Here is a 17098-nt window from a genome sequence, read left to right on the forward strand (position 1 = left end):
TGAATTTTCCCCATAACCCTTGATTCTCCTACTGATCAAGGATATATCTATCCCAGCCTAAAATACACAGGACTCTGCACCCACACATCTCTTTGGCAAGGAGTTCCAAAAACTCACAACCCACTGAGAGAATAAATTTCTCTTCATGTCAGTCTGAAATTGGCACCCCTTAATTCTGAAAATGTACCCTTGACTCTTCTAAAAGGGTTAATACCCTCTCAGCATTTATCCTGTCAAGACCCTTAAAAATGTTAAATGTCTCAATGAGATTACCGCTCATTCCTCTAAACTCCAGTGAGTAGAGTTCCAATCTCTTTAGTCTTCACTCATAAGACAATCCTTCCATACCGGGGATTACCTAAGTGAACCTGCTCTGAACTGTTTCCCTTGAAATGTATCTTTTTTTAAATGAGGGGGTCAAAATTACTCACAATACTTCAAATGTGACAGCCTAGCCTGGAACTAGGGAAACTTCAAATGCCACCAAAACTGGGCTTTATGTAGATGTGTCATAACTTTTTTGGTTTTGTACTCTGTACCTCTATTGATATAACTCAGGATTCTTTTTGTGTTCCTAACTTTCCCTGCCTTCTTCATTGATTCGAAACTCCCAGGGCCCTCTACCCCCGTATTCCCTTTATAATTATTCATTTCTCCCTGTTTTCTTCTACCAAAATGAATCATGCACACAGAACTTGGGAAGTCTGCCAGGGGGTTTTGGAATAGTTAAGTCTATGTAACAAATCCTTGCGTGGACAAGGGTTTTAGTTCCAAACAAGTCAGATGAGGGTGGAATTGATTAATGTTACAGAAGTCAAAATTAGCCATTGTAGAGGTTGCACAAGAGTGAATGATAAAGTTTAGGTACAGATCAGCCATAATTTAATTAAACATTGGAAAACCAAAGCCATTGACTTCAGATCCTCTGAAGTCAGCCATTCCCCAACTACTGACGTCATCCTTTCCATGGCAATTGTGAGAGAAAGAGCTGAACCATTTTGCTACCTTGGTGACACACTGGATTCTGTGCTAAACTTCTGATCCCTTTTCCTCACCATCATCAAGATCACTAATGTCGACCCACGGAAGATTGTCCATCTCTGCACTGCCACAGCACATCTGTTGCTGAAACTCTCTTCATTATTACCTCTAGCTTTGACTATTGTAACAGTCTCTCAGTAGATCTTCCACACCCTGCACTCCATAAACGTGAGCATTTCCAAAATTCTGATGCCCTCATAACAAGTCACTTTTATCCATTTGACTCTTGCTCCATAACAGCATGACTTTAAAAATCCCTTCTTTTCTAATGTTTCCTAATTCCTCTTGTGTCTTACCCCTTTGGATCTTGATAACCTCCTTTGGGACAGTTTACCTTCTAGATTTATGAGCTCCTTCAAATCAGTGTCTTATGCATCCTCACTTTCCAATAGTTCAATATTGGTGAGCATCTGATCATCAGCTTCAATCCTAAGCTTTGGAATTCCATCCCTAAAATTCTCTGTCTTTTCCATGAACTAACCCCTTGTGTCCTTTCCATTTGACCAAACTTTTCTTCATTTGTTCCAAGATTTCCCCTTATGGCTTGGTGTCAAGTTGTGTTTGCTAGCACTCCTGTGAAACGCCCAGCAATTTTACACAGGTACAATATGAATATAAGTTGTTATTTGCTGGAGTGATATAATTCCAGATAATTGTGTCAATGTTCCCTGTGAAGAAAGTGAATACAACCTTTTAGCTGCATTCTTATCATGTTTGGAATTTTTAAATTTTTCTCTTACATCATGGTTTTCAACAAAAATAATTAACTTTAATAGCTGTGAGAACTGGAAATGGTTAACATGCGGATAAGAATTTGATATTCTGTTCTTTAAGTGCAGTACAGCGAGAATATTCTGCTGTGTCCCAGCAGCTAGGCACAGTGAAGATACTGTGCTAGAGATAATGGGAACTGCAGACGCTGGAGACACTTTGTTATCTCGAAGATACTGTGCTGTAAGCGGAGTGAGGATATCCTGCTCTTCAAGTGACTTTGGGAGAGGATTGTGAGGAGGGCTGTGGAAGAAGTTTGAGTGTCACGTGATGAGCCAGAGCTGAGAGTTGTTGCAGAAGTTTCTGTTCATTTGGAGGGGAGCTGGTTGCTTGCAGCGTTATAGGAGGTAACGGGCGAACAGCGAACTGGGTCAACCCAGCCTGCAAATAGCATGACACAACCCTTCAACTGATTATGGCTATTCGAGAATTAAAAGTCTGTCTCCTTGGGGTGAGTAAGATAGCCTGAGTTCATTTCCCATTTGAGTTCTGTGCACACCTCAAACAAAAAAAAGCCTGTTACTTCTCTTGGTGTCTAGCTGCTGGGACACTGTGGATTTCTGTGCGTCTGTGTGTGTGTGTGTGTGTGGTTGAGTTGATATCTCTGCCGTTTCTCGCTGTTTCGTGTCTATCTGTGGCCGTCTTTTTTACCCTGTTGGAGACTGGACTTCTTCCGAAGTCTCAGACACTGAAGCTTCTCTCCCCGTTGGCCCCCATCCTGCAATTGGAGCGTCTGCACTCGGGCGATTTGTTGGAATGCTGCGTGTCTCCAAGGAGGAATTCCACATCCACAGTTCCTGCAGCATGACAGCAGCTCGCCTTACCCCCAGATTCTTTCCCTTCATTATTTAAATTAAAAAAATAACTTGAAGGCAATTTAATACAATTCCGGAGCGTAGGATACTCACTTTTGAAACAAACTTCCCCTTTTGTTATGTTACCAGATCAGAAATCTGCTGCCGTTCTGAAATGGCTGTGGAGCTGCAAAGTGGGATTCTGCAAGTCTCGATCGTGCAAAAGTAGGAGGAATTGAAATCATTTTGGGCACTTTGGTGAGAGTGCAGGGAACTAGTCCATGCTGATGGGGTTCACGGTACATGAACCGCGAGAGGGTTTCTGACTGGTCCTTGTATTTCCAATGAAGTCACTGCCAAATGTCTGTTTTTGCTAAAAGGACAAACTGGTTTAATTGCATCTGAGTAATTATTCCGTTTGACTTCGCTTTGTATTGCGTTGGCAAATGGTTGCCCAATGCAGATGTTCACTGTGTGAGCATTGACTCCCTATGAAGCGACCCCCGCCAATCCCAGTCCCTCTCCCTGTCTCAATATCCCTACAAATGCACATCCCCGGGCAGTTATCCAAATTCTTTTTGAAATGTTTGATCTTTTTTGCTCCCACCGCACTGTGTGGGTAGAACGTTCCAGGTCAATCCCACTCACTGGATAATTATGAAGAGGTAACAAAAACAGAATTGTTGGAGAAACTCGGCAGTGTCTGTGCGGAGAAAGCGGAGTTAGGGTTTCATTTCTGGTGACTCTTCTTCAGAAATGGATTCTCTGCTTGTGATACTCTCCCATTTCTGAACAAGGATCACTGGACTTGTAACGTTAACTGTGCTTTCTCTTTTAGCACGAGCTATCAGACCCGCTGAATTTCTCCAGCAATTTCTGTTTTTGTTCCAGATTTCCAACTTTTCCAACATTCGCAGTTCTTGGTCTTAAATTATGAAGAGGTGAAAAGTCGCCTTGTTTTTTTTTGAAGATATTTACTTTTTATATATTTTTAAAAATAAAACCTCATTAATCTGCATACCACTTATCCAATGGAATGATTATCCTGTTAATGTACAGAAAGTTTTCCCTGCAAGTACACCTGACCACATTGTGGTCACAGTCAAGTAAGCTCACTTTTTTAATTGTCCTGGAATCCAGATCTGTGGAAGGTTCAAGGTGAAGATCAATTTGGAGCTGGCTGGAAAAATCAAAATGAGGATATAATATCCAGCTCCAAGCTTCAGCTTCAATACCAGGTTCCCCAGCTAAAATGAGCTACCTTACACTGTCAAAGAACATTTAGTTTCAGGTAAAATGTAGTCAATAATTTCTGTTTTCTTCCACATTAAAAAAAAACTTCAGCCGTTATCAATTTAGATTCACTGTGAGCCATTGAGTTGAATGATGGAAGGGTTGAATGTTTAAATCCTGTGTTTCAATGTAATGCACGCATGGCAAAAATCAATTTTAAAAGTGGAGCAGACCATGCTTTCCCTTTAGCTGTGGCATGGTAATGCGCCCCATCACTTGCTTGTTATGATGGTAATAAGCCACGTTGCCTGCAAAGTGATATTCTCTTGGACTTCAGCAGCTCCTCTTCCAAGTCATTGATAAAATGGCTGGGGATGGTGGTCCTCACAATTGCTTTCAGTCCTTCTTTTGGGAAGGTATCTGTTCTGAGCCATATGTATATGACCATTGTTCTTTTCATTTGTTTTTAAATCATGGAGGTCCTGTAGAGGTGTAGGTACGCCCACACTGCTGGTTGCGAGGGAACTCAGGATTTTGACCCAAAGACATAGAAGGAAAGGTGATATATTTTCAAGCCAGGGAGCCCGTGACTGGGAGGAGAATTCACGGGGTATGCTTCCTATGCACCTGCTGACTTTGTTATTCTAGGTGATAAGAGTTTTTGGGTTTTTATTGAAGGCATTGGTGAGTTATTTTTATTCATTCATAGGATGTGGGGGCTGCTGGCTGGGCCAGTATTATTGTCAACTCCAGGTTCCCCTTGAGAAGGTGGTGCTGAGCTGCTTTCTTGACTTGCTTCAGTCCATTTGGTGCAGATAGAACCCCAATTTTACTAGGGAGAGAGCTCCTAGATATTGATCCAGTGACACTGAAGGAATGATGATATATTTCCAGATCAGGATGGTAAGTGACTTGGAGAGGACCTTGCAGATGTTGGTGTTGCCATGTATCTGCTGCCCTTGTCCTTCTTGATGTAGTGGTTGTAGGTTTGGAGGGCATATTGTAAGTAGCCTTGGTGACTCTCTGCAGTGCCCCTTGTAGATGGTACACACTGCTGCTACTGTGACAATATTGGAGGAAAGAAAGTCATTGGGCAGCGTGCCAATCAAGCATGCTACTTTGTCCTGGATGATGCTGTGTTTCTTATTGAAGCTGCACTCATCCAGACAAGTGGACAGTGTATTCCATCACATTCTTGACCCATGCCTTGTAGATACTGGGCAGTGACTGGAAATTAGAAGTTATTTACCCCTATAGAATTCCTAGAATCTGAGCAGCTCTTGAAGCCATGGAATTTATATGGTTTGTCCAGTTCAGTTTCTGGTCAGTGGAAATCCCCAGGATTTTGATGATAGGGGATTCAGATGTGGTCGTGCCATTGAATCAAGAGGTGGTTTGTAGGAGATACTGAAAGCAGTGAACTCTCTGTTTTCTGTTGGATATGTTTTAGGACAAGCTTAAGCACTAAGCCAGAGGACTTTAATTCTTAAATGTCCACATGACTCCTCTTTCTCCTTGGCACGAATCATACGGGTGATATCATTGTGCATGATGTCAGTTCAACGTTAAACACAAATGTTGGATTCATTCCCTCCCAACTGGGATGTTAATAAGTGATGTAAAGATGCTGCACTCTTTTCTCTGAGCCTATAAACAACAGATCCTCAGCTACATAAAAAATATTTTAACTCATTTTATTAAATGTACAAGACACTCCTTATGATCCATATGATATCATGAAGTCACAATTTTCAAATTTTTGTTTTCAAATAAAGGAGTGATTCTTTGAGGTCGAGTTGGGGGGTGCGGTTGTGGTTATAAAGATGGAAGAGTGGATCCAAGTCTGCAGATGAAGATTTCTCATCTATTTACACCACTCCTGCATGGCATGGGTTTAACCTTTACAGTGCCCACATTCAACTTCCAGCCTTTCCCTGCTATTGTGGTTTCCTTGGCTTGAAGTCATAAAAATTATGAACTGTTGTTTTTGTCAACTTTGGAACAGATGTGCAGTTGGCCACTGTGCTCCACAAAAATGTGCTTGCATGCAAATGAGTACCAAGGGATTGTGTCACAGTTCTACACTTTATCAGTGAGTCTAGAAGGTGCCTCATTCAAGAGTCTAGGCGTCTTCAGTTAGTGTTCAAAAGAGGTAAAGGCTGCAAATCTGTCTGTCTGTGGGTGTAACATGCCTGTGTATATGTGCATATGTGTACATGTGTAAGTGTTGTACTCAAGCCGTTGGTAACCACAGTTATGATGTAAGAACAGTTGAACTTACTTGTTCCAAGTGATGAAATTCTCCCTTACCTTGGAAGAAGACCAGCTTTGCAGCTTTCTTTCTCTTAGAAGTGTGACTCGGAAGACCAAAGACTTATCACTTCCGTCAAAGTCACTTCAGGGTTGTCTCAGAAAAGGGAACTGTCTTCCGCCCCATGCCCTAAACTGGTTGGGCTCATCTCAGCAAAATATTTCCAAACAGGAACCAATATAGTGCACCGTGAAATGTTAATGCCTTTTTAATGAGCAGATGCTAAATATTGGAACTTTTGTCCAGGAAATCCAACCAATTAGAATTTCCTCAGTGGTGGTGGCTGCACCTTCAGTAATCTCAGTCCAAGCTCGGGAATTCCCTCCCTTCATCTCGTCTCCTCTCTACCTCACTTCTTCCCTTTCAAGCATTTCTTAAAGCCTCTCCCATTGACCAAGCTATTAGTCATTTGATCTAACATGTGCAGCTTAGTGCTATACTCTGTTTTATAATGCTCCTGTAAAGTGCCATGGGACATTTCATTTTTATGAAGTAGTATAATATACTTAATAAAATGCTGTTGCGACACATTTGTTGAAAGATGAATTCACAATCCTGCTCATCATGTGGTGTGACCTATCTGGTAGATTCACTGCCACCATCCTCATTCCTGGAAGAAAAGGGCTACTATGGTAGAAGAAACTCACATGCTGATCTAATGAGAAAAGGCCCTTGTCATAAATAAGATGTTACTGCATGATAGCAACTACGTACAAGATCCATTGAAGTGACAACATTGTTACAGAGGTTATGAAGAACGCACCCCCTCCCCCACCGGGCTTTCCTGCTCCAAGAACGTTTCACTGATTGTGAGGTCCAGGAAATTTCAGTGATGGCTCTTGACAAGTCCATTGTCAACATGAAGTGTAGAACCTGCTGTGGCAAGTGAACAACATGTTTCAGAATAAGACACAGTAGAAACAACAGATGCTGCAGAGGCCAGGCTAGGGAGTGGTAGTGGCATAATGGTAATGTCAATGGGCTATTACTTCAGAATGCCTGAACCAATGCTTTGGAGACTAACATTCAAATCCTGCCATGGCAGTTTGTGGAATTTAAAGCCAGTTAATAAAATCAAATTTTGTTCCTTAACGTCCCAGAAGAGAAATCCTTACTGGTATGGCATATATGTGACTTTAGACTCAACAGTCAGTTTTAACTGCCCTTTGAAATGATTGTACAACCACTCAATTCAAGGATAGTTAGAGACAGGCAACAAATATTGGCTGTGCCAGTGACACCTATATCTATAGAAGAATTTAGAAAAGAACTAGCCTATTTGTAAAATGTATTCAAGCCCACATCAGCTGTTGTCAGCTCTGTTCTGAAAAAGGATCATTGAACTGGAAACATTAACTCTGATTTCTCTCCATGGATGCTGCCAGGCCTGCCGAGATTTTCCAGAATTTTTTTTGTTTCAGCTGTTTTCAGAATTGAATATAAGTTTTAAATAAACTTTATAAAGTTGGAAACATAAGTTGCTTTTGCAGGCATTAATGCTTCAAGTCATCGTGTGATTTTTAATGGAAAAACTGCCGTTTAGCAGTGTCACTATCTTTAAGTGTTTGCTTTGATACTTCTCACTCTCTCCTTCTATAAATGTAATTCACATTCACCTCCTCTGTATCAAATATTGTGAATATTGTCAAAGAACCATTTCTTTCCAAAGCAGAAATGGTCCCTTTTGGAAGCAGCATTATCATGTCAGAGGTTGGCCTCAAAACTATTAGCAAACTGTTTTATTTGTTTTGTGCTGCTCTGTGATGTCTCAATTCAACAAGCTATTACAATTCTATGAATTTGGAGTAAGCTGTGCCTGGTGTCTTTTTAGAAGCAGCCAGGTAGCCCTGCAGTTGGAGATAGGTTTAATATTTCACTTTATGATCAATCCTGCTTAAAAGTGATGGAACCATCAGCACATAATTATGGGTCATGTCATTGTGAAGGAGATGATAACACAACTGGCCGCAATGAAGTCTCTGATGAAGGGTCTAGGCCCGAAACGTCAGCTTTTGTGCTCCTGAGATGCTGCTTGGCCTGCTGTGTTCATCCAGCCTCACATTTTATTATCTTGGCCGCAATGAATGTTGTTGGTTAAGGTTGTAAAGGTCTGAATGGGTTAATGCTGAAGAGTGCATGAAACATTGGCTAATATAATGATATCATTTGGACCTGTGGGGAGCACAGCTTTGTATCTTGAAAGGATAATGCCTGCTATCTGTCTAAGCCTTCTTCATAACCTCTGTAACAATGTTGTCACTTCAATGGATCTTGTACGTAGTTGCTATCATGCAGTAACATCTTATTTATGACAAGGGCCTTTTCTCATTAGATCAGCATGTGAGTTTCTTCTACCATAGTAGCCCTTTTCTTCCAGGAATGAGGATGGTGGCAGTGAATCTACCAGATAGGTCACACCACATGATGAGCAGGATTGTGAATTCATCTTTCAACAAATGTGTCGCAACAGCATTTTATTAAGTATATTATACTACTTCATAAAAATGAAATGTCCCATGGCACTTTACAGGAGCATTATAAAACAGAGTATAGCACTAAGCTGCACATGTTAGATCAAATGACTAATAGCTTGGTCAATGGGAGAGACTTTAAGAAATGCTTGAAAGGGAAGAAGTGAGGTAGAGAGGAGACGAGATGAAGGGAGGGAATTCCCGAGCTTGGACTGAGATTACTGAAGGTGCAGCCACCACCACTGAGGAAATTCTAATTGGAAACATGCAAGTGTTCAGAGAAATGAAGATATTTCAAAGGATTGTAAGGTTGGAGGAGATTACACAGAAAGGCAGGGGCAAGGCTGTGGAGGGATTTAGAAACAAAGTGGGAATTGTAAAATTAAAATGTTGTTTGAATGATAGCCAGTGAATGTCAGCGAGTGCCAGGCTGATCGGAGAATGGAAATTGCTGTCAATTAAGGCACAGGCAGCAGAGTTTTGGATGATATGTGGAACTTAGAGATTGCCAGGAATGTACTGGAATGGACAAAAAAAACTAGAGGTAACCAATGCACTTATGGCAGCGTAGGAGTTGTGATAAGGGCAAAGTTAAATAATGTCAAGATGTGAAAAGAGTGACTCAAAGACTCAAAAATGAGGTCAGAAGCTCAACTCAAAATTAATTTGACCCATTAAGAATATACCAATAAAAGCCATAGAATATCCAACTGAATATTAATGAAACTAGCATTGTTAGTCAGGACAGAAGTCAATGTAGTAGTGAGGAAGGATATTAGCTTGGAAAATCATGATGAAGGATCTGTATGGGTGAACATAAGAAACACTAATATGTAGATAATATGTTGGGATTTCTCCACAGCCCCTCAAAAGGAAAGGCATTAAACAGGAAATCAGAGTTGGTACACTGTAATCATGGTTGACTTTAATTTACATACAGAGTGGACAAAGCAAACTAACAATGGTATTGATGGATTCCCTGGAGTGTGTCAGTGATGATAATTTAGACCAGTATACAGAGAAATCAACTTGGGAGCAGACTATCATAGATTCGGTACTGAGCACTGAGAAATGATCAATTAATTATCTTGCTATGTGTCCCTATGGGGTGAGCAGCCCTGATGCAATAGAATTCCCTAGGAAGATGGAAAGTGAAATAGTCAAATCTGAAACTAAAGTTCCCAGGGAATGAAGGGAACTTCGAGGGTAGTAGGTTTGAATTGGGGAACCCTACCAAAAGGGTCGAGAGTGGACAGACAGTTGTTCATACTTAAAGAATGGGCCTTGCTGAGACTACAGCTGGAGCATTGCTTGCGGTTTTGGTTTCCAAACCCAGGATATATTTGCCATTGGAGGAGTGCAGTGAAGGCTCACTAGGCTAACATCGTGGATGGCAGGGCCATTCTAATAGGAGAGATTGGTTCAACTGGGCCTGTACTCATTAGAGTTTAGATGCATAAGAGGATATCCGATTGAGAAGCATAAAAGTCTAACAGGGTTGGACAGACTACATACAGGGAGGATATTTTGCCTGGTTTGCGTGTCTACAGCCTAGACGCAGTCTGAGGTTATGTGGTCATTTAAGATCATTTATAACTGAGATGAGGAAAAATCTCTTCACTCAAATGTACTGAACCTGTGATTTCTTTACCGCAGCAAGCTGCTGATACTGTGAATATAGACAAGAAAAACAAAGATTAATGTAATCAATTTTATAGGCTCTAGAGGGTTTGAGGAGAAAGTGAGAGTGTTCATTAAGAAAGAGGATCAGCTGTGGTCATACTGAATGATGGAACAGGCTTGAAGAGCTGAATGGCCTGCTGCTGCTCCTAGGCCCTATGCTTACACTGTGTGGAGTTTTGAGCCCTCTATGTTCAAAGATATTCTAATTTAAAGAACAGTGATTAAAGGCGTTTACATTTTTTTGCCTTTTGTTTATACACACTCACTCACTCAGACTTGATACTATTTTGACTCATGAATGATAAGAAAACAAATTGATGACTCACTGAAACGTTTGTTCCACCATGGGATGATGGTTCATCTGTATTCTCAGTTGTGGATTTAAAACATGAACAGATTTAAAATCATTACTGAGTGAATACATTGAGGAAGCAAATGCAAAAAACAAATAGTGAAGTGAAACAAACTACTTTGTTATTGTATTACATGTCAACCAATGCTTCAATATTATCTGACATCAGGACGCTCAAATGTGTTTCCAGCAAGCTTTATCTTGCAATGATCTGAAATGGCCAGCTCCTATCAATTGCAGCTTCTCCTTTCAACACATATTCATGATCTTACCTGAGGGAACCGCAATGAAAGGTCTTCAATGTATTTATTCCCCCCTCTTCAGGTGTTAGATCATTAACAGGCCATATTCCTCTCAGAATCATGTTCTGAGTTCTTTTTGCTGAAATCACACAGTCTGAATCTGCACTAAAAATGCCCATCTTTCCTTAGCTTTCTTTAAGTTTCCAGTATGTGAAGCCCCTTTATAGCCAAACTTTGAGGTAACGATGTTCATGGTTAACAAGACAGTTGTTGAGTGCCACTTGGAAGAGGTATTGAAGTGGCAAGTGGATAGAATATGCTCTGGGTAGAAAACTTCAATTTCCATCACCAATGGCTTAATGCCACGACCACTGACTGAACAGGCTGAGCCTAAAGGACATCGCTGCTAGATTGTGTCTGTGGCAACGATGAGGGAACCAATAAAAGAGAAAATTTGTTTGACCTCACCCTCATCAATCTACATGTCACATATCATAGAATCCCCAGAAGTGTGGGGACAGGCCATTCAACCCAACAAGTCTGCACCGACCCTCTGAAAAGCATCATACCCAGACCCATCCCCTTACCCTATCCCTGTAACTCTGCATTTCCTATGGTTAATCTACACATCCCTAAATACTACAGGCAATTCAGCACGACCAATCCACCTACTTGGCACATCTTTGGAGCGGACGAACTGGGCTGGTTTTGGGATGCGGTGGGGGAAGGGAAGATTTTGAAGCTGGTGAAGTCCACATTGATGCCATTGGGCTGCAGGATTCTCAAGCGGAATATGAGTTGCTGTTCCTGCAACCATCGGGTGGCATCATTGTGGCACTGCAGGAGGCCCATGATGGACATGTCATCTAAAGAATGGGAGGGGGAGCGGAAATGGTTTGCGACTGGGAGGTGCAATTGCTTATTGCGAACCGAGCGGAGGTGTTCTGCAAAGCGGTCCCCAAGCCTCCGCTTGGTTTCCCCAATGTAGAGGAAGCCACACCGGGTACAATGGATGCAGTATACCACATTGGCAGATGTGCAGGTGAACCTCTGCTTAATATGGAAAGTCATCTTGGGGCCTGGGATAGGGGTGAGGGAGGAGGTGTGGGGGCAAGTGTAGCATTTCCTGCGGTTGCAGGGGAAGGTGCCGGGTGTGGTGTGGTTGGAGGGCAGTGTGGAGTGAACAAGGGAGTCACGGAGAGAGTGGTCTCTCCGGAAAGCAGAGAAGGGTGGGGATGGAAAAATGTCTTGGGCGGTGGGTTCGTCCCTTCCCCCCACTGCACCACACACCAGCCCAGCTTTTCCCCTCCACCCACTGTATCCCAAAACCAGTCCAACCTGTCTCTGCCTCCCTAACCTGTTCTTCCTCTCACCCATCCCTTCCTCTCACCCCAAGCCGCACCTTCATTTTCTACCTACTAACCTCATCCCGCCTCCTTGACCTGTCCATCTTCCCTGGACTGACCTATCCCCTCCCTACCTCCCCACCTATACTCTCCTCTCCACCTATCTTCTTTTCTCTCCATCTTCGGTCCGCCTCCCCCTCTCTCCCTATTTATTCCAGTTCCCTCTCCCCATCCCCCTCTCTGATGAAGGGTCTAGGCCCGAAACATCAGCTTTTGTGCTCCTGAGATGCTGCTGGGCCTGCTGTGTTCATCCAGCCTCACATTTTATTATCTTGCGTCCATCAGCCCTGTTCTATGCCCTCCAAGGCATGTGAATTGAAAGTCAGGATAAATATTATGTCAGTTTGTTTCTCATGCTTCTATTCCTGCCTTCCTACTTCTTTACTGTGTTGTATGAAGACTCATTACACTGTTTACTGCTCAAATTTATTATTTCCCAAGCTTGTACAATGATAGAATCCTTTGCTTGCCTTAGTCTTTCCTGCAGTCTTTGTGTTGAACAGTGGGGGTGTCACATAGTGCTCAGTTTGTAATTGGTCTTCATTCCCAATGCTGAGAAGGAAGTCTCCCTCGAAACACAGCAGGAAGGCCAATGAGGGACATTAATGGTTGTGTTCTCAAGGGAAAGCAGCAACCTAGGGAACTGGTAGTGTATGGTCAGAAATAATTGAATGAGTAGCGTTAAGACAGAGGTAGATTAGTAAGGGGATCAACGGTAAGATGAGGGGAGGGAAGATAATGAGGTTGAGAAGCATATCAACCATGATTGAATGGTGGAGCAGAATTGATGAGCCAAATGGTTAATTTTTCTCAGTATCTTACTGACTTATAGTCTAATTAGAGGGGGCAGATAGGGTTAAGAATGTACCGAATAAAACATACAGAATCTTGGCTTTCGTAAGTTGGGCCTTCGAGCATCTTCGAGCATGTTTTTTAGGAAAGCTGTGAAGAATTGGAGAGGACACAGAACACATTGAGGAGGAAGGGTCCAGGGATGGGGATCTTCAGCTGTGTGGGTAGATTGGGGAAGCTGGGACCATTCTTCTTGGAGAGGGATGATGAAGAGGACCTTAGTTCAAAGTGTGGAAAACCGTGCAGGGTCTGGACAGAGTAGTTCAGGAAACTATTGCCATTGGCAGACAGAAGGATTGAGAACCAAAAGGCACAGATTTAAGGTGATGGCCAGAAGAAGCCACAATGACATAGGGAAATAGGGAATGGTTAGGATCTGGAATACACTGCCTGAGAACATCGTAGAGACAATTTCATTCTAAGCCTTCAAGAGAGAACGAGATAACTTTCTGAAGAGAAAAGAATTCCTGAAAGAAGTCAGGAAAGTGAGTGAAATTAGTTGAGTTGACTTGGAAGTGATGTACTATACCAATAGCCTGACTCCCTTTCAGTTTGGCTCCGTATAAGAGGCTTATTTTCTGTATTTAGCCTGCTCTTCTTTCACTTTTCAAACTGTGCTTTTACGAGTAGAAAATGAAGGCTGTGATTCTGTTTCTTATAATCCACTCATTGGCAAGTTCCAGAAAATGTATAAATTTCTTCTAAATGCAAACAGTGCAGAAAGCAGCCACAAATTTCGAAATGACAGTGCAATGCCAGAGTTGGCAGTGAGCCAAATTCAGGATATTTCCTGTTCGCTTACATTTATTACTTCTTCAGCTGGATTCTCAGTTTTGCTGTTTCTGCCTACGACAGTCAGTCACAGTACATTTTCTGCAATTGTCATGGGTTTCTGTGCCAGTGCTTTATTTTGAGAGAGAATTGTTGCTACCTACACATTTCCTTTTATCCATAAAAGAATTGACAGATACAAAACACTTTATGCATTTTGCAAAGTATTGTAGCAAATGAGTCATGGTGAGGAAACACAGGCTGTACACTATATTCACAGGATGTCATTTTGCAAAATCACTCGTTCCAATTTCAGCCATGGTCATGCTGAAAGAAAGCAAAGTGCTTACTTTTAAGGAACAGACTGAAATTGAAATGGAACGGTATCGCTCAGCTGTTCTTGGTTCAAATCAGAATGTCCCTTTGGAAGCATCTTTGTTCAACAGTGGCTTAGACAAGGACAAAGATTTGGATCAACAATGATGGCCTAGAAAATGTGGTCAGTTTTCTGCATCTGGGAATCTCCTCTCAATAGAAGCAATGGTGAATTTTATTATCAATGTATCCCTCCAATGTGCCAGCTCAGTCTTTGACTAACTGAGGGAAAGAGCATTTGAAGCCAGGACATCAAACGTGAGAATGGTATCTTGAAGCTAAGACATACTCAATAGTAGCATCCTCTCCAAAGCCAACCTACCTTGAGCTGTTAATTACTCAAAACCTGTTCCACAGGGCAGCATGTTCACCCATATGACTCCAGCTCCTGAATCAATTGTTTCATTCAGATCTCTCTGAGGTGCTGAGGATGACAGCAGAAACACTTTACAGATGTCCTCAGCGCATTCCTGAAAAGATCAAACATACCCGGGAACTTGGTGTGTGAAGAAACAGAATAGACAGGGGAAGTTATGGCCTGGTGTTATTATTGCTGGACTGTTAACCCAGAGACCTAGTTCATGTTCTGGGGACGCGGGTTCAAATCCTGCCAAGGCAGATGGTGGAATTTGAATTTAACTAAAAAAATCTGAAATTAAAAGTCTAGTGATGACCATGAATCTATGGAAAGACGCATCTGGTTCACTAATGCCCTTAAGGAATGGAAACTGCCATCCTTACCTGGTCTGGCCTACATGTAACTCCAGACCCACAGCAATATGGTTGACTGTTAACTGCCCTCTGGGCAATTAGGGATGGGCAATAAATGCTGCCTAGCCAGTGGATGTTCTCGTCCCATTAATGAAAAAAAGAGAAGGTACATTCAGGATAGCACTGATCGCGTCGAGCGAATTGATTAGGAACATGCAGAGGTGAGGTCGAGGTGTCAAAGGAAACACATAAACTTCTAAACAACCCATCTAGCCATCCTGTGGAGCATCATTTGCCCTGTGGATGGGAGAGTCCACAGATGGCTCATTCTCACGTATTATTGAAGAAGAGACCAGGACATTAGGAAGGAAATGAACAGATAGCTGAAACAATGCTTGTTGTCTAATGTTGGAATCATCCCTGCCATCCTCTGCAGTATATTGACCTTTGGTTGTTACATTAAGATCTGATGGTTGTCTGTAGAGGAGTGGAGGGCACTGCGAAGGGGGTTATTGACTGTAGTTCTGACCTGTGTTGCTGCCATGTTTGGAAAGTACATGTAATATATTCTAATAATTAATACTATATCATTGAGGCTGTTCAACTTACAGTTCATTACATTTTGATTTCACAAAAATCTTTGTGCCTTTGTAGAGTTACTGAAGTTTTAACTTCATACTTTATATGTGCTTCAATAAAGAGGGCATACCAGGAGCAACACTGGGAATTCCTGAAAATGAGGCGTAAGGGTGATGAAGCAACAAAACTGGTGCGCTGTGTTCCAAACAATGTCAGCAGCAAGTGATAGACAAGCTTAGAAATTCCATAACGATGGCGCAAATCTAAGTTCTGCAGTCTTTCCACATTCTGTCGTGGACAATTCAATAACTCACTGGAGGAGGAGACTCTACAAAAATTCCCATCGGTGCAACAGACAAGGCTGAAACATTTGCAACAATCTTTGGCCAGAAGTGCCAAGTGAATAATCCATCGTGGCCTTCTCAAGTAGTCCCAGCATCAGAAATGACAGCCTTGAGCTAATTTGTTTCACTTCATGTAATTTCTAGAAATGGTTGGAGGCACGGGATACAGCAAAGGCAATGGGCATTTTCAATATTCTGGTTGTAGCACTGAAGACTTGTGCTCCAAAACATTCCATGCCCCTAGCCAAGTGGTTCCAGCAATCCGAAAATGTGGAAAATTGCCCAGGTATGGCCTGTTCACAAAAAAAAGGACAAGGCGCATCCAACTTGGCCCAATCTGCTGTCTCTCAATGAGAAGTTTTTTTTTCTTACTTGTTCATCGAATGTGGGTGTCACTAGCTAGGCTAGCCTTTACCATCATATCTAACTGACATGGAGAAGGTGGTAGTGACCTGCCTTCTTGAAATGCTTCACTCCAAGTCAGGATGGTGTGTGATCTTGGGTAGTAATATTCCCACACATTTGCTGTCCTTGTCATTTCTATGTGGTAGAGGTCCCAGGTTTTGAAGGGGCTGTTGGAGGAACCATGGTGAGTTGCTGCAGTGTACCTTGGAAATGGTATACACTGAAAAGATTTACTTGTTTGTATTTTTGATTGTGAGTTGAAATGGGAAAAGAACTGATTTAATAAAGTGAGGATTACTGAAGAATTGCTGTACTCTCTAAAAACAAGCAGCCTGACACACTTTGAAAGTGCTGTTTTACACAGCTGCTTGTTCAAGCAGTAGAGGAAGCCAAGTTGGAGGTGAGCTGGAACCAAGGGGTGTACATGATTAAAGTTTGGACTGACAACAAGTAGCTGTCTTGTTTCTGGACTAGTGACCAATTACCGATGACAAAGGCCTTCTGCCTACCAACAAATATGTGATTGGCTCCCAGGTTGCAGAACAGCTTGGGGTGGGAAAATGTTCAGAATAACAATCAGAAACAAAAGGAGCTGCTTTTGCTCTGCACTAAAAAGCATTTCAAGCCTGAAGAGAGCCAGTTTATTTCTTCTTTCTAGTTGCTGTAAGCTGTGAACTTTAATTGATGAAGTCAAAGACCTTTGAGAACAGTGAATCAGTCATTCTGTATTTTCTGTAAGCCAGTGAGAGTGAACCCT

At 42.0% G+C, this 17098-nt stretch overlaps 1 protein-coding gene across 1 annotated transcript in view; it reads left to right on the plus strand.

The window, feature by feature from the left end:
- The first annotated feature begins 1928 nt into the window (after positions 1-1928).
- rab31 (RAB31, member RAS oncogene family) overlaps positions 1929-17098 on the plus strand; it is an 87706-nt gene continuing 72536 nt past the window's right edge. Inside the window, exon 1 of the mRNA XM_048529919.2 lies at positions 1929-2263. Within this exon, the coding sequence (XP_048385876.1) occupies positions 2228-2263 (36 nt within the window). The 5' untranslated portion in view covers positions 1929-2227. The remainder of the gene's footprint in view (positions 2264-17098) is intronic.

The sequence above is a fragment of the Stegostoma tigrinum genome, chromosome 5 (genome assembly GCF_030684315.1).
Source record: "Stegostoma tigrinum isolate sSteTig4 chromosome 5, sSteTig4.hap1, whole genome shotgun sequence".
Classification (NCBI taxonomy): domain Eukaryota; kingdom Metazoa; phylum Chordata; class Chondrichthyes; order Orectolobiformes; family Stegostomatidae; genus Stegostoma; species Stegostoma tigrinum.